Raw genomic sequence first — 21,922 nt, forward strand, 5'->3', positions numbered from 1 at the left:
TTATTCAGTTCTATTTATTTTTTATTTCCCTCAACACTTCCTCTTTGACTCGTGTTATTTAGAAAAGTGTTTGGAGAGTTTCCTATTATGTTTCTGATACTGATACTGATTTCTGATACTGATTCTCCATTGTTGTCAAAGAATACACTCTGTATGATGAAATTCTTTTAAATTTGTTGGGATTCGTTTTATGGCCCAGGATATAGTCTATCTTAATGAATGTTCCATGGGTACTTGTAAAGAATGTATATTCTGATGTTGTTGAATGGCATGTTCTGCAAATGTTGATTAGATCCTGTTGGTTGGTAGTGGTAAGTTTTTTTGTATCCTTAATGATTTTCTGTCTGGTAGTTTTATCAGTTGCTGAGAGAGAGGTGTTAAAGTCTCCAACTATAGTTGTGGATTTGTCTGTTTTTATCTGTTCTATCAGGATTTGCTTCATATGTTTCACAGCTCTGTTGTTTGGTGCATGTACATTTAGGATTGTTATGTCTTCTTTATGGATTGACTGTTTTATCATAACTTAATGATCCTTTCTGACACTGGTGATTTTCTTCACTGAAATCTACTTTATCTGATATTAATATAGTCACTCCTGCTTTCTTTTGATTAATATTTGTAGGCCATATCCTTTTCTAGCCTTTTATTTTCAACCTACCTATATCGTTATTTTGAAGTGAATTTCTTGTAGATGGCATAGAGTTAGATTGCTTCTTAAAAGTCCATTCTGCCAATCTCTGTCTTTTAATTGGTATATTTAATTTGATTGTGTTCAGATTGTTGAATCTTTAGGTTTATTCCTTTTGCAAATTTGGGAAATTTTTAGTTTTTATTTCTTTGAATATTTTTTCATCCCCACATTTTTCTCCTTTCTTTCTAGGATTCCAATGACACAAATGTTAGACCTTTTATAACCGTGTTACAGGTCCCTGAGGCTCTGTTTATGTTTTTCAGTCTATTTTTTTCTCTGTTATTCAGACCGTGTAATATCTGTTGACATATCTTTAGGCTCAGTGTTTCTTTGCTCTGTAATCTACCTCTGCTATTAAGTCCATCCAATGAGTTATTTTATTTTATTTATTCCTCAAGTCCTGAGGTCCCTAGCCAGTCTGCCTTCTTCTTTCCATCTTTCAGAATCTTCTTATGTTTGTTTTATAATTACATCCAGGGTTTTTAGCTGTCCTTAGTGGGGGGGGTTAGGGAGAAATGTGTTCATTGTATCTTGACTGGAACTAGAAGTCTCTGTGTTGAAGTATTTAAAATAAATTCAGAAATGATAAAAAAAAAACGATAAGTCATTTTAATAGCAAATAAGTTTCTGCAGAGAGATGGCTGAGGCAATGCACTGTGGGGGTATGGTTGGTGGAGATGTGCCCGGAAGATGTGGTGAGCCTTGGATCTTGTTTTTGTTTGTTTGCATTCCCAGCCTTGGAGGTATCTCAGCTACTGTGATGGCTGACAATTCTAAGGGATGCTTTGGGAGGGAAAGGTATAGAAAACCTCCCTTCTCCTGTGTTTCTCCTTTACTCTCATAATACTACCACACTTACAGTACTTCTGACACGAGCTGTGTGTGCGGTTTCCCCACACCAAGCAGTTCTGCAAAACAGCCGGGTGTCCTACAGTTTAACTCAATTCTGACACTACCTGGAGATAGCATCAGATCCCACAGGTTAAGGGCTCAACCCCACAAGACTGCTCCCCCTACCTCCCTTAAGGTGCCAACTGCAAGTCCGGTTTGTTACCTTGGTTTCTGACCAACTGGTTTTAAATCGGAGCTTCCCACCACCCCTTCCTCAGGTTCAATTAATTTGCTAGAGCAGCTCACAGAACTCAGGAAAACAGTTAACTTACTGTTTACTGGTTTATTATAAAAGGATGTAATAAAGGATGATCATCCAGATGGAAGAAATGCATAGGGCAGGGTATGTGGGAAGGGGGATGGAGTTTTCATGCCCTCTCTGAGAGCGTCACTCTCCCAGGACCTCTATGTGTTCACTAATCCGGAAGCTCTCTGAACTCTGTCCTTTTGGGATTTTTATGGAGGCTTCCTCATGCAGGCAGGATCGATCATTAACTTCATTTCTAGGCCTTCTCCCTTCTCTGGACAACGGGGAGTGGGGCTGAAAATTCCAAGCTTCTAATCCCGGCTTGGTCTTTCTGGTGACCAGCCCACATCCAGTAGCCCACTAAAAGTCACCTTATTAGAACAAAAGACACTGCTGTTACTCAGGAAATTCCAGGGCATTTAGAAGCTTTGTGTCAGGAACCAGGGTCAAAGACCAAATATTCAAACAAAAGGTGTTCCTAGTGCTCTTATCACAGGAAATTCCAAGGTTTCAGAAGTTCTGTGCTAGGCACCATGGGCAGTCAACAATATACATTTTCTATTATTTCACAGGGAGGTCTCTCTTTGAGAGCTTGGGCAGCCAGCTAATGGGCAAAGGGGACAGATTGAAGAGATACATGGGAGAATCCTTCCACATACTCTGATTGCTCACTTTCCTGGTCTTTCATGCAGTGTGTAAAATTCAAGGAGAGAAATGGTATGTGGGATTATGAAAAGCTCCCCTCCTCCCCCCTAGATGGATGGCAAAAATGTCAGTTTTTCCTTTTTCTCTCTTGTATTATTCTTACCATTCTTAATTGGCCTTCTGCCCTGGGGACCTTCAACATTTTGGGATTCCATCTGGAGTTGTAGTTTGCTAGTATTTGCCCACCACAGAGACGTTACATGTTAATGAGTTTTCTTGACTGTGTGAAGACTTCCTAAGAAGAAAGCAAATTCTCCGAGCGTGAGGGCCATTTTAGGGGCCGTGGCTCCCAAAGGACTGGGGATCATTGTTTTTTTCTCCGTGTTACTGTGACTTTGTCTTTTTGGTGTTCTGGAGGAGTGACACTAATGAGATGCATGATTTATTAGCATAGTTGTAGCTGGGAAATCTTATGAGCTTGTATAACTTGCTGTCTAGTCATCCCATTCTATTAATTTTTTTTTTTTTTTTGGTCATGACCCCTAACTTGTTTAGCAGCTTTATTGTTTGTAGCTCACTTCTCCACATACCTTATAGAAAATATGGTTAGTGTTTTAACAGTTTGACAGATATGGGGACTATAATATAGTTTTTGTGCCTTTGATTTCATACCAGAATTTAATATTTCTTTTAAAAAATGGATTCTTTTTTAGCTTTAGGAAGAAAGGGAGAAATATGGAATAGACAAAGTACAGAGAGAGAATCTATATATGTTCGATCACGTATATTGCACATATCTTGAATAATCTGGAGCAAATTCTAGAAAGCAGGGAGGTAGAGGTATAGCCCGAGGATGTTACTGAGTTTGGGTTGGCAACTGGGTTGAAGAGATTCAAAGAATCCACCCATGTTAATTAGGTCCCCTTGATGAATTAAGTCATTTTGAGAGGTTTTCTCTTTCCTTGTGCAGAACACCTCCCACCCCCATTATACCCTGGACCTATTAGCAAGGCTTAGATCCTGAGGGCCAGTTAAGAGACTGGATGGTACATGTTAAACAGTACTGTTGTTACCGAGTCCAGGCTTGCTCTGCTTGCCACACGACAGACCAATAAATCGGGAGACGAGGCCTTGAGGCAAGGCATAGCGACTTTACTCGGAAAGTCGGCAGACTGAGAAGATGGCGGACTAGGGTCCCCAAGAAACCATCTTACGGGGTCTGGATGACAGTTTCTTTTATAGAACAGAAGGGGAGGAGGTGAGGAAGTACAGTAAGAAGGCCATTTATCTTGCAAGATAGGACGGGGATGTTCTGCAGCCATCCACAGGTGGGCAGGGTCAGAATGTATGTCTGTGAGCTGAACAAAGACCTCTTAGTTTAACAGGCAGAGGGGCAGGGTTCCCTGTGGCAGGCCGTTATGTATGCTTACAGCCATAGACAGTGATTATAATAACAAAAGCAGTGAAAAGCAAAGGTTAAAGTAAAAGAAGCAGATCCAACATGGAGTCAGAATTGGCTCTTCCCTGTTGCCCTGTTTTTGCTAGTCCTGTTGATGGCGTCCCCACCCTTGTGAGCATCTTCTTTACCTGGGCAGGATGGTAAAGATGTTTAAACAGACACTAGTTATTTACAGAAAAAAAAAAAAGTTTTGTTAGTGAAAATATTTTATCTTTGAGGAAATGTTGGGGAAAGAGTATCGTCTCTGGAAATTGTGAGCAGTAAAATAATTTAGTTCAAATTATTTTAGAAATAGCAAAGCATCTGTTGAAAGATAAAGAAAACTCTTCCAATAATTGCTAAATGAATCATTAGCCTGAGTTCATCCAGAGAGCAGTGCTGCTTCTGTGCAAAATCCCTACAAATTAGTCATATTTTTTTTTCCTTCCCCTTTGGAGAATTATAGACCATTAAGGTGAGCTTGCTGTCTTTGAATGTGTAGGGAAACATTTCTGGATTCAAGTATCTTATAAAGGTTTTCTCTATTCATAGATAAGTTTTGCTCAGTGTGTTTGGGAATTAGGTGTGGTCTCAAAGTAAATAATATGCACAAATGCTGTTTAGGAAACAGATATGCAAAAGTGTTTAGTGTTTCTGTTGTATTGCTTTTTTTTTTTTCAAAATGTTGGATATGAAGTAAGGAAAACAGTAAATATATACAGCTCTCCTTGTTTTCCCTATCCAAGGAGAAAATAGCCATGGTAATGAAAAATACAGACCAGTGGATAAGGTAGCTAATTTTTTATTTGGTTTTGAAATCCATAAATTGGTGCACTTATGAATGTGAAACACTCACTGCCTTCATTATCCAGTTCTAGAACACTCCTTGGAGTGATCTACCTGGTGTTTTTTTCTCCATTTATTTTTCTCCACTGAATAGACTTATTTCAGAATGATGTTCTTCAAAGTGAATTATTTTCATAATGCTTCTATAATACAGCTAGAGCTGTACTGCAGTCAGAAGAAAAATCCTTTCCAAAGTATGTTGATCAAGGCTCCATTGCAGACAACAGAATCCACCTCATTTAGTTTAAGCAGAAAGGACTTTATTGCAGGGATTTAAGGAGATTTCAGAATAGTCGAAAGGTCTATAGGGATGGGCACTAAGTAAGGTTCCTGGAGCAATTCCCAGAGCCACCCTGTAAAACCGTGGCTGCTGCCCAGCTCCTGGCTGGAGAATGCAATGCTATGGTGCACTAGTAAAAGCTGCCACACCAGGAAGCTACAGTACCTCTGGACTGACTGGACCCTGGAGCCTCCACCGTGGCTGCTGCAGAATAACAAAAGCCTCTGCCACCATTCTTTCAGAAGTCTCAAAACCCATACATTTTTATGTTCGTTCTTTCACCTTCAGGTCTGTGTATTTTTTCATCAGAAGCTAGGTCCAGAGGGAATATGCTAGCTACAGGGAATTCTGGGAAATGTAGTTTTTTGCCTTCTAACCTCTAATGTATAGGAAGTCAAACGAGAAGTGGTCGGAGGAGTGTTGATTGAGGCAATTGGCAGTATCAGCCACGCAGAGCAGATATTTTATTTTGAGAAGAAGGTTAAGATGGTTGCTTTCCCAAGGCATTTTAGATGTTGCAGCTTCTCTGAATGCAGATGTTCCCCTTTTGTTAATCATGGATTCAGTCCTTTCCAGTCTAGTTTCTAGAACCTTTCTGCTTTCCTTTCTTTTGACTGGGTTTGAGGGAATCTTGAGCAGGTCCCCTCTCTACTTCTATCTATCTCCATATCTATGAGTATCTCTATCTGTTTCAGGATATACAGCTTGAAAACTCTCAGCTTTATATTTCTGGGGCTATCAGAATAAAATAGAGTTTGTTGTTTGTTTTTTTGTTTGCATATTTACTTAACAAACACACACATAGTACTTAATAAGTACTAGGCACTATTCCAAGTGTTTTCCATATTTTAATTTATTTAAGTCTTATAATTAAACCATGAAATAGACCCTCTATTATGACAGTACTCTATTTTGTCCATCTCTTTAGAGCAAGTAATTGATATAACCAGAGGGTGGGCCTTGAGTTGGTGAAGATAATCTGCAGAGCACAACATACACTAGAAATATTCCATGAGTTTCTGTTCTCTAACTGTGATTATAAAGGCATTCAAGGATAGGTGCCAGGTTCTCCACTTTCTGTATTTCTTATTCCCTTTTCCCAGTAGACTGTGTTTACACTAGGTTCTTAAAAATGATTTGACCCATATGTCATTCAGTTTATTCAACAAGCTTTTATTGAGTGTCTAGTATGTGTTGGTTTCTTGGAGGATACAATGCTGAATATACATGTAGTCCCTTTTGGGGCAGGGGGAGAGGTCACAGTTTAGTGGAGAGGCAGCTCAGTAACCTACAATTAAAGTACAATGTGGTAAATTGCCATGATATGGGTAACCGTCGTACATTGAGGGAAAATAGACAAGGGACAATCTGTCTGGACTATAAATGGATGGATTAGGTAAAGCTTCCTGGGAGAGGGCTTGCCTGACCTGAGGCCTGAAAGGTAGGTCATCATCCTGATGTTTGAGGGACAGGTTTCTCCAAGTAAAGGGAGCAAAGGGTGGGAAGTTTCGGCCATATGAACGCAGCACGTTTGGGTGGTCAGCACGGCCATGTTGCAGAACTGGGGAGAAAAGTTGGGTAGGATGATGAAGGCTGGGCAGGGCCAGATAGGAAGAGCTGCATGCGTCTTGCTGAGAATGTTTCTCTGGTATGCTAAGGGGGAAACCTGAAGAATATTAAGTGGGAGAGTGACTTGATCAGGTGTGATCCTAAAAATGTTACTTTGGTGCTGTGAAGAGGGAACAGAATGGGGGGAACAAGACCAGTTGTGCAGAGAATAGTCCCCACCTTTGAAGTATGTCCAGTGCAGAGTACCGGGAGGAAAAAGATGTGCAGTTGCTCCGAGTTTTTCCTGGATAACCAAGGGGAATGGGTGTGCTGCAGCTGAGGCTTCTGTGGCCTTCGTAGAATCTGCTTCATCTGTAGATGTAGACTTCAGAGCTGATAGTAAATTACCTAAAAATGCCATCCATCTGTGTAATAAAACAATGTTCCTGACCTACTCTCACTAGGAGACAAGTGGTGGGTCTAGGAGAAATGGTAGTCCCTTAGAAGAGGGGCCTGCAAGCCAGGGCCTTTGGACCAAATTTGGCCCTCCACCTGTTTTTGTGGGTACAGTTTTTTTGGAGCACAACTGCTCCCATTTCTTTATGTCTTACTATGACTGCCTTCGGGCTACACCATCAGAGTTGAGTAGTTGCCACAGAGACTCTATGGCTCACACAGCTGAAAATATTTACCATCTAGCCCTTTATTAAAGTTTGCTAGCCCTTGTTTCAGTGTGATTATTTTGATAGCAATACGCAGGATGGATTTGGAGGGATGAGTTCAATTTTAGAGGCATTAACATTTTTTAACTTTAGAGTTTGCACTTTACCAATGAATCCCTTTAGCTTTTATGATCACTTTAAACTCTAATTATATAAATGCCATTTGCAGCAACATGGATGGACCTAGAGGTTATCATACTAAGTGAAGTAAGTCAGACAAAGACAAATATCATATGCTATCACTTATATGTGGAATCTAAAATATGACACAAATGAACTTATCTACAAAACAGAAACAGACTCACAGACATAAAGAACAGACTTGTGGTTGCCAGAGAGGTGGGAGGGAAGGATGGACTGGGAGTTTGGGATTGGCAGGTGCAAACTATTACATATAGAATGGATAAACAACAAAGTCCTCCTGTATAGCACAGGAACTATATTCAATATCCTGTGATAAACCATAATGGGAAAGAATATGAAAAAGAATATATATATAAAGAATAAAAGAATATATATATAATATATATAATAATAAATAAATAAATATATAAATAAAATAAAAATAAAAAAATTAAACAAATAAAAAATAAAATATAAAAGAATATATATATGTGTGTATGTATATATACACATAGATATATGTATAACTGAGTCACTTTGCTATACGGCAGAGATTAACATTGTAAATCAACTATACTTCAATAAAATAAATTAAAAAATATTCTAATTATATAAAGGAGGACTGACCAGCCTGAGGTCACATAAGGGTAGGTGACAGAACTGAGACTCAAGCCTGGCGCTCCTGAACGTGAACACAGTCCAGTCTCTGCCACACACAGCACACCACTGGCTCCATCAGCCACTTCGAGAATAAGGTCACTTTCCCTGCATTGTGATAGACACAAATTCGAGGTGAGAATAGTATCTCCGGGAAACAGGCAGGTCTTCCTCTGAGGCCACCCATGACAATCACTTTCCTCTGTGTTCTTGGTGTCCTTTACTGGGAGGGATGTTAAAGCCCACGATCTCCTCATTAGTGATGTTAATTCCCTCTGTTAACTCTGTGGGAATCTCCACCCGTGCTCCCTTCAAGGCCCCAGAAGAGTGTAGAAATGAAGGTCAGATTTAACTCTGTTGAATCAATGGAAGTAGCTGAACATTCCAGTTAGGCTGCAGCTCTTCCTGAACCCTGAGGAATTGAATTTTACGATTCTAAGGTCCTGAACCCTCCTTCTGGTGGGTACTGAGCCAAGACTGTCTGCACCCGGGAGATTTCTATCACGTTCTTTCAGTTCCTGATCGCGTTTATGGATGGTAATAAATTTGCTGGTCAGAGCAGATTTCATCATTAAGTAAATAGCCATTTTAGCCTTTGTATCGATCTTAACAAAACAATAATTCTTTCAAACGAACCGAAAGAATTATTGAATTTAAAAAATTCAGATGCAAAATCCTGCAGACTGACAGGATTAACTTTTCAGGGAGCACTTTATGTAATAAGATATATCCCAAAGCCAATTTTTACCCCCTTATTTCCAGCCATTGCTGACGTTTGCCCCCAGGATGAAATTGGAATGTTAAAACAGCAGATTCCTCAAGTGTCTGCCCAAGGAGGTAAGCAGGCTCAGAGCAGCGAGAGGCCTTGTTGAAAGAGCTGAGTTCTCTGTGATGCTAGTAGAACTCCCCGTGGGCAGAGGGTTAGCTTAGGAAGCCTTTTTTTTTTTTTTTTTGGCCTTAAAAACTCAAACTTGGAATGTAAAATGGTGTAGCCACTGTGGAAAACAGTTTGCGGGTTGCTCAAAACATTACACATAGATCGTGATATGACCCAACAGTACTACTCCTAGGTGTAGACCTAAAAGAATTGAAAATGGGTATTTTAAAAAACACTTGTACGCAGATATTTATAGCATTAGTCACAGTAGACGAAAGGGGGAAACAGCTGAAATATCCATTAATGGTTGAATAGATAAACAAAATGTGGTATATCCCTATAACGGGATGTGATCCAGCCATAACAAAGAATGGCGTACTCGTACGTGTTACGATGTGGATCGACCTTAGCAATGTTATGCTGAGTAAAAGAAGCCAAGTCGCACGTTGCAGGACTCCATTTATATGAAATACCCAGCGTAGCTAAATCCATAGAGATAGAAAGCAGGTTCATGATTGTCAGAGCCTGGGGGAGGAGGGTGGAATGGGGAGTGACCAGTTAATGGGTACAGAGCTTCCTTTTGGGGTGATGGAAATGTTTGGAACTAGATAGAGGTGGTGGTTACACAACCCTGGAAGTGTAGATGCCACTGAGTTGAATTTAATGTGATGAATTCTATGCTATGTGAATTTACCTTAAACCAACAGCAGCAAAACAAGAAATTCCCCCAAACTCAAGCTTTTTCAGAATCCCTAAGTTGTGGAGTTTCGGTTCTGTTAAATCTTGGCAAATACCCTTCTAATAATATGTGAGTTAAAGTTTCAGCTACTGGTAAGAGCAGTGATTTATTGGAAAGTAGGCAAGGTCTTGGGAGAGTCTGGGTTAAAAAAACAGTGGTGGACTTGGTGTAACTGATTTTATCTGTGGGATGACTTCCTCAGCCTCCCTTGGGGTGTCTTGGTAGGTGCCTTGGGGTTGTACTTGGTACCAGATGCTTTAACAACATTTGAGTCCAGTGGTCTGGCCATATTAGCCATGGGATTATCTTCAGCCAATGTTAATTCAACATGGTCTGAGGAATGCAGGAAAAAAAAGCAGAGAAGGAGAGTTTTGGCCATTCCCCTGTGATAACACTGCAGGACTCCAGCTAAGAGGCCAGAAGTGAGGGTGCTGTCATCTGGTGAGCTTCAGGGCTGATGGGAATTCATGGCTAGAATAAGGAAAAATTTACTCAGTGGTGAGTTGGCAACATAAGATCTTCATTTGCCAGGAGTTTTTCCTTTTAACTTTCTGCCCTTGAAGTACTAGATGATTTTGAAAGAGATTTGAACCGCCAGATATGAGTACACATGTTAAAAAGAAAAAAAAAAAAAAAAGGTCATTTGGCAACATTAGGAAATCATTTAAAATTCAAAGTACTAAAAAGTAAACCTTTAGCACACCTATGTTCGTAACAGCATTATTCACAACAGCCAAGAAGTGGAAGCAACCCAAATGTCCATTGACAGATGAATGGATAAGTAAAATGTGGGGTATCCATACAGTGGTGGAATATTATTCAGCCTCAAAAAGGAGGGGAATTCTGCAGTATGCGGCAGCATGGATGAACCTTGAGGACATTGCGTCAGGTGGAACAAGCCAGACACAAAAGGACAAATGCCGTATGATTCCATTTACATGAGGTACCCAGAGTAGTCAAATCCATAGAGACAGAAGTAGAATGGTGGTTGTCAGGGGCGGGGGTGAGGTATGAACGGGGAGTTACTGTCTAATGGGTACAGAATTTCAGTTTTACAAAACAAAGAGCTCTGGAGGTGGATGGTGGTGACGGTTGTCTAACAGCGTGAATGTACTTCATGCCACTAAGCTGCACACTTGAAAAGGGTTAAGGTGGTAAATTGTATGTTACATGTATTTTACTACGTGAGGCACAGACTCTGCAGCCTGAGGACCTGGGGCTTTAAAGTCGAGCTCTGTCATATATTAGCTGTGGGACCTTGGATGTGGTATTTAACCTTTCTGAAGATAGTTTTCTTTTTCTTATCTTGCTATAGGCAGAATCATAGCACATAGTCAGTCTGTATGCTGTAGTTTCTTCCCAATCTGGGGAAGAGGCTGGATGACTGGGGAACTTGCTGGAACAGAACAGGCTGACAGTGTGGATGTGGAACTTGGAGGCCTGGGTTGGTGACATGGGAGTGTGAGGGGGGAATCTCTCCCCCCTACCCCCCGAATGATGGGCACTCAGTCAGGACGCTGTCTGTAGGCGGGTGACTAGCTGTTCTCTTAGTATTTCTTTCCTTTAGTATTTTTTCCTTTAGGAAAAAAATAACTTTTTTTTTCCACCCTTTGAAAGCAATCTGCCCTTCTTCTTACATACAGGAAGGCTCAGGGCCAGATAGTGAAGTGACTTGTCCAAGTTTACACAGGGGGAGAAATGTGATGAGAACTTAGGTCACCTGATTTTACTTCCCCACCATTTTAAAGGCCTACTGATTGTTGGGTAATCATGATAGAAATTTGTGGTTAAGTCAAGGTTTTTGCTCTCGGGAACTTACTATTTTTTCCCTCTAGAGAGAAAATACATGAAATAGCTAGAGTGAAAAGTGCTATACTAAATACGCTGTAGTAAAATGTGCTATCATAAAAGTGCTGGAATTGAGTTGTGAATTGACAGAGAAAGGGTTGCAGTGAGGGCCACCTGGAAGGGTGGAGAAGGCTTCACACTGGAGCTGACATGTCTGTGGATACGGGGCATTAACGAGGCATCCCCGAGGTTGGAAACAATTTGGTCGGATAGTGGGGTGTGTGTATGTGTCTGGGAGTGGTGGGGGAATCCAGGTAGAGCGTCAGCACAAGTAGAAACAGCTTGGAAAAGGGCTTCCTCTTTGGTATCAGACAAGACTGGGTTTGAAACCCAGCTCTGCCGCCTCTAGTTTTGCCTGCTCTGACCTCCAGTTAACTCATCTGTAACATGGATTAAAAAAAAGGAAAGGTCTCAGTTGTATCTCTAGTATATGTAGATGAATGACACCACTGTTACCTGTCTTTCTTTGCAGTGGTTTTCAGAGTCCGGGGTGTTAGTGTTGGTACCGTGACCTCCTCCAGGGTGAGGAATTCTACATTTCTTCCCCCCGTACCTAGTGTAGAACTCTGCTCTCTATGGGAAAAGAGGCCCAGATCCTTTTCCTTGTTAAGAGTAGGAGAAATAATGTTTCACCAGGAAGTTAGAGTCACTATTTAAGAGACCAAGAATCATCATGTCCTTAGAGTTCTCTGTTCTTGCCTCATTGCACACTGAAAACCTCAGAATGAATAACCATGCTTAACTCACTCAGTTTATTACAGGATGATGGTTGCTCTGTTTGTGGATATTAGGTGGTCAGCATTAGTGTGTCCCTGCCTGGGAATGGCGTGGGGTGGTGTGAGCTGTTAAGGGTTCTCTGGGCTTGTGAACAATGTAGGGAATCATGATTGATGATGTCAATCTCTACTACTTGAAATGTGGTCCCCAGGCCAGCAGCATGGCATCCCCTGAGAGCTTGGATGAAAGACAGGATCCCAGGCCCTATCCCAGACTTCTTGGATCAGAATCTGCATTTTAGCAAAATCTGTAGGTGATTTGTGTGTCCACTGAGGTTTGAGAAGCGCTGATGTAGAAGACTGGTTGTGAATCTTGGAGTTTAGGCTCCCCTTTCTCCACGGGGGAGCCTTCCTGGTTCTGTCCAGCTAGAATTTATCCCCCGTTTATATTTGACTTCCTTACAGAACCAAAGAAGAGACTTCTAACTGACTAAGAATTACAGGATCGAGAAAGAAAATGGGGAGGGAACAGAACATGAAAAAGTTGTTCTTGATTTGAGACTTTAAGATTTACCTTGAAATGAGTGAGCTCAGGGTCTATAAGGCTTTTGCTTATGGAATCAGGCAAGTCAACATTTTTCTTCCCCAAATCAGTAACTGCTACTTATTGGCCATCTTCTATTCATTAATTCAGCTTTTCTGTCTGGTTATTTCCTTTAGGTAAATATTTTAAATGGAGAAGAATAGACATAAGAAAAATGTTTTTATTTCCTTTAAATGGCTCTTTTCTGAAATAATTAGTGATGAGAGACTGTGTAGTTTTGATGGGATTTTTTTAAAAAAATTATTTATTTAATTTATTTATATTTGGCTGCGTTGGGTCTTCATTGCTGCGCGCGGGCTTTCTCTAGTTGTTGCGAGCGGGGGCTACTCTTCGTTGAGGTGCACGGGCTTCTCATTGCGGTGGTTTCTCTTGTTGCAGAGCACAGGCTCTAGGCGTGTGGGCTTCAGTAGTTGTGGCACACGGGCTCAGTAGTTGTCGATCATGGGGTCTAGAGTGCAGGCTCAGTAGTTGTGGCGCACGGGCTTAGTTGCTCTGCGGCATGTGGGATCTTCCCGGACCAGGGCTCGAACCTGTGTCCCCTGCATTGGCAGGTGGATTCCTAACCACTGCACCACCAGGGAAGCCCTGTTGATGGGATTTTACCAGCACAGGGTTTTCAGTAGTTTTGGGCCTTAGGATGAAGCATAAAGGTTTTTTGGTTTCCTGAATGTTATGAGATATTATTTCATTTTTACCCCCTAGAAATTAAACTTGGACAAGTTTTGAAACATAGGTATAAGTCTGTGGTGATGAATTCTAATGTAATTCTGAATGTTCAAAAACATTATTTATATTTAAAAAGCTAAAATGTTGGGATTTTTATTTTGAGGGGGGTAAAAAAATTCCATCTTAGTTTTTAGCGTCTGCATCCATGTTACAAAGTGGCATTTTACTAGCATGGCCTCATCACATGACCTTTGCGCCTTTAATCAGTTGATTGACTCTCCACTAATTTGACATTTTTAAGATGGGGAAGTGAGCTCTGGAACAGGGATAAAGCCGGGTTGACGATTTGAGTTCTTTGCTCTGCTGCTGCCTGGGTGTGCAGCGTGGGCACGTCCTGGGCTCTGATGTAGTCAGTCTTTGAATGGAAGGAATTGGACTAGATCTATGATTTTCATCGGATGGGGTCTCTATGAGCAGGTTGTGTGTGTATCAGGATCTTGGTTGTGGGGAAAACGTGTTGTTTGAGAAGCACAGTACTGCTGTCTTTCTTCATTTGGAAAATAGAAAAACTTTTTTTTTTTTTAACAAGAGGCAACATGTAAAGTGTGATACAACCTTAGCTGGTTAACACAGGATGGAAAGCACATGGGACTAGCAGTTAGTGGCAAGTAACAATTTTTAGTGAGTACTGTGTGCCGGGTACTGTTTTAAAATTTTGATATGCATGTATTTTCAGTTAAACCTCACAAATTCCTAGAAAATCAGTCCTGTTATCATATGAGCAGACAGCGGAAAGGTGAAGTATCTCACTCAAGGTCATCACAGCCAGTATGTAGATAGATCTGGGATCCAAACCCAAGATGAATCGGCAGCCTTAGCTGCTACATACATTTGCTACCTCTACATCCATAGTCTGATATGAATCAAGGTCACTTCAATCTGTATTTTACCTTCTGAAAAAAAGTTTTGTAATATGTGTAACTTGTATGAAATTGCCCCTCAATCCTCAGGTGCAAAAAAAAAAAAAAAAGAAAAAAATCCTATTTTCCTTTAAACCCAATTAAAAATTTGACTCAAAGTTTCACTTGTAGAGACTGATGAGATGTTCAGTATCGGTAGATCAGTAGTCAGTGGGGGATTCCTTCGTCACCCACACGATTTGGCTAGAAAATTCTGAGGGCCTCAAATCTGCACTCCATCCTGGTGGTGCCGAGATGCTCATGGCCAAGCCCACATTCTCCGTTTGAGAGTCGCCAATCACTGTGCTTATTCCCTCCATGCTCAGCTTGGCTGCCATGATCTCCCCGGAGCTCCTGAGGCCGAGGCGTTTAGGTGTGAGCCCCCAGGTGTCCATGGGTCCAATCTTTCCAGAGGTTTTTCACCTGCCCCTGTCAGGGAGCCATATAGACACAGAGCCTGGTACAGACGCAGACAAAGGGCACTGATGGACATAGCTTCCCAAGGTGAAGGGAAGTATATCTTTCATTCTTTCCTTGTAATCTTATAGGGAATTAGTTAACTTCTCTATCAAATTATCCTCCTGCCTGTAAGTGACAGCAAGATTTAACATGACTGACCTTACACAATTTTATTAGTGTCCAGCGTACATTTCTCTTGCTGGTGAAAGCATCTAGGTGATGAAACTGAGATAACCTAAGTTGTTATTTGTACTATCTATGTGACGCTGGGTAAATGAACTGAATTCTTTAAGTCTCTGTTTCATATTTTATAACGTGGGGTCAGTAATAGTTTCTGTCCCATAGAGGGTCCAGAGGTTGGGGGATCAGCTTTAACAGAGACACTCAGTGGGGCAATGGCAATGAAACCAGCTAAGCTGGAGGGGAGGGTATAAGTAGGTGCGGTGTGTGGTGGGGTAGATGCTGGAAATGTTGTGTAAATGCCGTTGTATAGCATTTGGACTCACTCACACTGGCCTTCTTCTTGCAATTGTTTTATTAACTGGAGTTTGTGTTCTGCCTCAAACACCTACCAAGATCCCTCTGATAAACTGCTGTTTTGGCCGATTTAGGACCCAACTGACTTTGAGTGGAGCTTCTGGATGGAGTGGGGCAAGCAGCGGCTGGTGTGGCTTCTCCTTGGCCACATGGGTGTGTCTCAAGTAGCCAACCTGCTTACAAGGAAGGTACGGTTATGTGCATCGTTTCCGTTTAAGCTTCTTTCTCCTTTGCTTTTTGTGAAGAAAGAGACCTGAGCTAGCGAATCAGGAGACATGGATATTAGCCTTGGAAGACTGGAAAAGATGGGAAAGAATTGTTACTGGTCAATAGGATAAATTATCAGATAAAAAGATAAAAGATAAGATAAATTGTTAATGATGTTGATAAGATAAAAATATCATACATGCTTATCCTGTGCTTACTTCCTCCAAGTCGTTTTTCAAACCAATGAATATGAAGGTTTTAGACTAAAACTAAACTTCAGATGGTATTCTTTAAGACCATTCTTAATCCTATAAAAACCACCTGTTGAGAATATATGTGATGTCAGTTCAGAAGAAAGAGAATGATTTCATTAAGAAGTGGGAATGATTTTCATGTCAAGTAATTTATGCTACAGTAGCTGTTATAGATCAGAATTCTAGTATTTTGCTCTTTCCTTGGCCTGGTTTCGAGAACAAGAGATTCTTCCAAGCAGATGTTTGAAAAGTGCTTTTGCAAGAGCTGGGATTGAGAACCTCTTTATATTGTAGCTAATACGGGGCCTGAGATAGTGCCAGGAGGATCTTTCTCTAGTGTAGGGGCCAGGCTTTGTCCAGCATCCTCTCATATATGCATCTTGCCTCTGTGGTTTCCTAATCTGAAAAGAAATGAGTCTGTGCTTGGAATTCTACCCAGTAAAAACAAAGCACAGCCAAAAATGGACTTGGAAGTCAACCCAGGAGAAATGTTTGATTCTTAGAGGTTCACGGAGGTGAAGAAACTGAAGGGACAGAAGGAGCAGGAGCCTCTGGGCTCAAGAGACCTGGACGTGAACTGAGAAAACAGTGCCATGTGCTTAGAGATGTCACCGGACTTGGGCTATTTTTCAGCTCTTTCCTGAAAATTGGTACTTTCTGGGCCTGCTTCTCATCCTGGAATACAGAAAATCCCAGTAGCACACCAACTTTCTTTGTTTTAAATATGATAATGATTACTTTTTTGTACTCAAGTGGTTTCCATCTTCTAAAGTAGCAAAAAATTAAAAATTTTAGATGCTGTCAGATCTGAGTATATTTTAAAATTTCATACAACTTTCTTTTTTTCAGTTTTATTGAGATGTAATTGACATATGGCACTGTATAAGTAAGGTATACAGCATGATGACTTAACATACACATATTGTGAAATGATTACCACAATAAGCTTAGTTAATATCCATTGTCTAATATAGATACAAAGAAAAAACGAGAAAAAAGAAAAGAATGTGTTTTCCTTGTCATGAGAACTTTTAGGATCTATTCTATTCTCTTAGCGGCTTTCAAATATACCATACAGCAGTGTTAACCATAGTCATCATGTTGTACATTATATTCTTAGTACTTATTTTTCTTATAACTGGAAGTTTGTACCTTTTGATCACCTTCATTCAATTTTATATAACCTTCTGAGCAAACATAATAATAAGTAATCCATTGTTTTTTGTATTCCTAAACTAGTTATGAACATATCCACCTCAGCCTTCATTAATGTGTTTCTTTTCTTCCACAAATTTGTTTGGTATTTGCTAAGACATCAATGTTTCTAGAAATTTAACATTTTTGTTTCTAACACAAAGTTTCTCTGCCCCTAGATAAATGACTTACTGCCCCTAGGTCTTAGTTTTCCCATCTGTAAAATAAATAGCTTAATTACTTGTGTTTTCTATCTCTGTGGCGGGGCGGGGGGGAAGATGAACTATTTTGAGGAGTATGTGAAATTCAGCCCGTCTCACTACTGCTGCTGTTGGAAAGGGTCAGCTGTCGTGGAGTGGAAGAGTGCTGGATGATGGATTAGGTCCTGGGCTTTCTCATTTGTTAGCTTTCTGACCTTAGAAAGGCTTTTCACCACTGAATCTTAATTTATCATTTTCTGTAAAGTAGGGTTGATGAGATAGTATTATTCCTTTTCTTTTCCTCCTTTTAAAACGTGGTGGGCTTCTCACTGTTCACAATAGCCAAAACATGGAAGCAACCTAAATGTCCATCGACAGATGAATGGATAAAGAAGATGTGGCACATATATACTGTGGAATACTACTCAGCCATAAAAAATGAAATAATATCATTTGCAGCAACATGGATGGACCTAGAGATTATCATACTAAGTGAAGTAGGTCAGAAAGACAAATACCATATGCTGTCACTTATATGTGGAATCTAAAATATGACACAAATGAACTTATCTATGAAACAGAAACAGACTCACAGACATAGAGAACAGACTTGTGGTTGCCAAGGGGGAGAGAGGTGGGGGAGGGATGGATTGGGAGTTTGGGATTAGCAGATGCAAACTATTATATATAGAATGGATAAACAACAAAGTCCTAACTATATTCAGTATCCTGTGATAAACCATAATGGAAAAGAGTATGAAAAAGAATGTATATATATGTATAACTGAATCAGTTTGCTGTACAGCAGGAATTAACACAACATTATAAATCAACTGTACTTCAATAAAATACATTTAAAAAAAAGGGTGGGCTTCATTTGTTAGAACTTTCATTAAAAAGTAAGGATGAAACATGGAAAAGGTAGGACAAAGAGGAAGCACCAAAGAAATGGCAGAAATAAATGCAAATATATCAGTAGTCACAATCAGTGTGAATGGACCCAATCCACCCCCCAACCCTAGAAAAGGATTGTCAGACTGGATAAAAGTAAAACAGAAAAAAAAGAAAATAAACAAAGAAATAAAACAGCATCCACAGGGGTGCTTCCTAGCAAGATATACTTAAAATGGAAGGACACGACACAGAGTGTTTGAAAGTGAAAGGATGGAGAAAGGTGTTCCAGCAAATATAAGACTCATCTTTGTCCCGTCCACCTAGATACTAGTGCAGTTTCATTAATAACTGGTGAAGAACATTATTTGTGACAAAGAGGGTTCTTGTTTAATGATAAAAAGTTCATTTCATTAGGAAGATACTATAATTCTAAGTTTGTTTATTTTCCTTCCAAATATAGAAAGCAAAAGTTGATCAATACCATAAAGATAAATAGATATATCTGTGATTTTAGGGAGAGATTTTAACATAATTTTATCACTAATTGATATATCAGATAGAAGAAAACAAATAATACAATTAATAAGCTTGATATAAGAAACGTAAATGGGGACTTCCCTGGCGGTCCAGTGGCTGGGATTCCACGCTCCCAATGCAGGGGGCCTGGGTTCGATCCCTGGTCGGGGAACTAGATCCTACATGCCACAACTAAGACCTGGCACAGCCAAATAAATAAATAAATAAAAAGGTAGTTTATAAGCGGGCTATGAAGGATCTTAAATACTATAGTTTGGGAAGCAGGAATCCACTGAAGGTTTAAAAAAAAAAAAAGAAACGTAAATGATTACATCTAACAACTGGAGAATTCACATCCTCTTAAAGAACACATAGAATATTTATAAAAACTGACCACATCTTAACCATAAAGTAATTTTCAATGAATTTCAAAGGCTGTGTTTTAAATAGGTTACCTTCTCTAATCCCAGTGTAATTAAGTTGGAAACCAGTAACACAATGACCTGAAAACTGTAATTAATTTAGAAATTAAAAGAGAAAGCAAACTTTAAAATAACAATAGGTAAAAAAAGAGATCATACTGGAAATTAGAAAATAGTTAGAAATGAATGAAAAATATATTACATATCAATACTTGTAGGGTGCTACTTGGATAATTTTAAGTTTATGTAAGTGCATAACTTTACATGCTCCTATTAAAACAAAAGAAAAGCTGAAAATTAATGAGCTAAGCATACAACTTAAGAAATTAGGAAAGAACAGAAAAAAGAAGGAAAGAACAAAAATAAGAGTAGACATTAATGAAACAATCAGTGGCATGATTGGTCAAAAAAATGCACAAATAACCAATATTAGGTGTGGAAAAGAGGATAAAAAAATATACTAAGGATATTTTGCACAACTTTATGACAATAATTTTGAAAACTTTGGCAAAGCAGACACTTTTCTAGAAAATGTGTCTTACCAAAACTGACTCATGAAGAAATAGAAAGACTGAATAGTACTATAACCATGAAAAGAAGTTGAGTAAGTAGTTAAAAATCTATTTGTAAAGAAAACAATAGTCTAACACAGCACTTCTTCCAAACATTCAAGGCACAAATTATTTAAATCTTTTCCAGGCTTTTTCAGAAAATAGAAAAAGAGGGAACATTCATTTTATGAAGAAGAGAGCATAAAATTGATACCAAAATCAGAGTATGCGCCCTACCAGATACTATGACTTAATGAAGATATAATAATTAGGACATTGTTGTATTGGCACCAGGATAGGTAAATAGACCAATGTAACAGAATAGAGTTTAGAAAATACTTGTACATAGATGGAAACTTGATTTTGACAGATGTGGCATTTCAGATCTGCATGGAAAAGATAAACGTCAATAAACAGTGCTGACACAATTGTTGAGTCATATTAAAAAGAAATGAATACTTACCTCATACCATTCATAATCATTTTCAAGGTGAATTAAGTCCTTAAAATAGGACTTCCGTGGTGGCACAGTGGTTAAGAATCCACCTGCCAGTGCAGGGGACACAGGTTCGAGCCCTGGTCCAAGAAGATCCCACATGCCGCAGAGCAGCGAAGCCCGAGAGCCACAACTACTGAGCTTTTGTGCCACAACTACTGAAGCCCGCACGCCTAGAGCCCATGCTTCGTAAGAGAAGCCCACGCACCACAGCGAAGAGTAGCCCCCACCCGCCACAACTAGAGAAAGCCTGCGCGCAGCAACGAAGACCCAATGCAGCCAGAAAAAAAAGGACTTAAAAAAAAAAAAGAGTATGAAACTTTTAGAAAGCATGGTGTAGGAGGAGAATATTTCTTGATGGTAGGGTAGAGAAAGATTTCTTAATTAAGACACAAAAAGTATAACTTGTAGAGGAAAAATTTGATAAGTTTAACCACATTAAAACCAAGAACTTATCAATGTATAATAATCAATGTACATCTTTGTATGTATCCAGAAACACAGTGAAGAAAGTGAAAAGGCAAGTCACTAATTGAGAAGTTATTTGCAACCTGACAGAGGTTTGGTATTGGAATATATAAAGAAATTTCAAAAGGAAAAAACAAGTCACCCAATAGAAAAAGGGCTCAATATGGGAAAAGGAATTTGCAGAAGAGGAAACACAAATGACCAATAAACTTATGAAAATGTGTTCAACTTCATTAGTAGTCAAGCAAATATGCCTTAAATCTACAAGATACCATTTCATACTTTCAGTTTGGCAAAGATAAAACAAAAATCCCCTGATGATATCAAGTACTGGCCACCTGAACTCATACAGAGAGGTTGTGAGTATGTGTTGGTATGGCTTCTTTGTATTACATTACCTAGTGAAGTCAAAGAGGTGCAAAGTCCACAGCTACCAGTGCTAACTCGGACGTGTTCCCTGCAGAAGCTCTTCTCTGCCAATCAGGGGACGTGAGCCAGGACGTTCATTGCAGCAATGGGATTGTAGTAACAAAGAGGCAGAAGCAATCCAAATATTCTTTATGGGGAAATGGATGAATTGTAGTGAATTTATTCCATGGAAAGGAATGAATTATAATTGTAATTGTCAACGTGGCTGAATTTCTGGATCACGACATTGAGCTAATAAGGCAAGTTGCAGAGGAATCTATCAGATATGCTCCTATGCACATAGAGCTGTACAGATTACATTGACACATTCATGTGTATGATCACAAAGATGAGATAGCCATGAAAATAAATTCAGGATAGTGGTCACATCTCGTTGGGGAGATAGAATCAGAGGGGAGAGGGATTCCCCTGGTGGCACAGAGATTAAGAATCCGCCTGCCAATGCAGGGGACATGGGTTCAATCCCTGGTCCAGGAAGATCCCACATGCCATGGGGCAACTAAGCCTGTGCACCACAACTACTGAAGCCCGCACACTCTAGGGCCTGTGTGCGGCAACTACTGAGCCCACGTGCTGCAGCTACTGAAGCCCGTGTACCTAGAGCCCGTGCTTCGCAGTAAGAGAAGCCACCGCAATGAGAAGCCCGCACACTGCAACGAAGAGTAGCCCCCGCTCACCCCAACTAGAGAAAGCCCGCAAACAGCAATGAAGACCCAACGCAGCCAAAAAAAAAAAAGCTGAAAAAAGAATCAGAGGAGAGATAACCAGGGCCCTTTTTTGGTTTTGCTTTGATTATTT

General features: G+C 39.9%; 1 protein-coding gene across 8 annotated transcripts in view; it reads left to right on the forward strand.

Moving 5' to 3' along the window:
• Positions 1–21,922, forward strand: part of HHAT (hedgehog acyltransferase) — a 359,469-nt gene that overhangs the window by 47,909 nt on the left and 289,638 nt on the right. For 6 of the 8 annotated variants that reach the window (XR_007473259.1, XM_049701435.1, XM_033438077.2 and 3 more), the window contains one exon: positions 15,568–15,681. The exons of the other annotated variants lie outside the window; for them this stretch is intronic. Coding sequence is in view for 5 of the 6 variants with exons in the window: in XM_049701435.1 (XP_049557392.1) it covers positions 15,568–15,681 (114 nt within the window). In the remaining variant the exon portion in view is untranslated. The remainder of the gene's footprint in view (positions 1–15,567; positions 15,682–21,922) is intronic. 8 annotated transcript variants of the gene reach the window in all.

This window comes from Orcinus orca, chromosome 1 (genome assembly GCF_937001465.1).
Source record: "Orcinus orca chromosome 1, mOrcOrc1.1, whole genome shotgun sequence".
NCBI lineage: Eukaryota > Metazoa > Chordata > Mammalia > Artiodactyla > Delphinidae > Orcinus > Orcinus orca.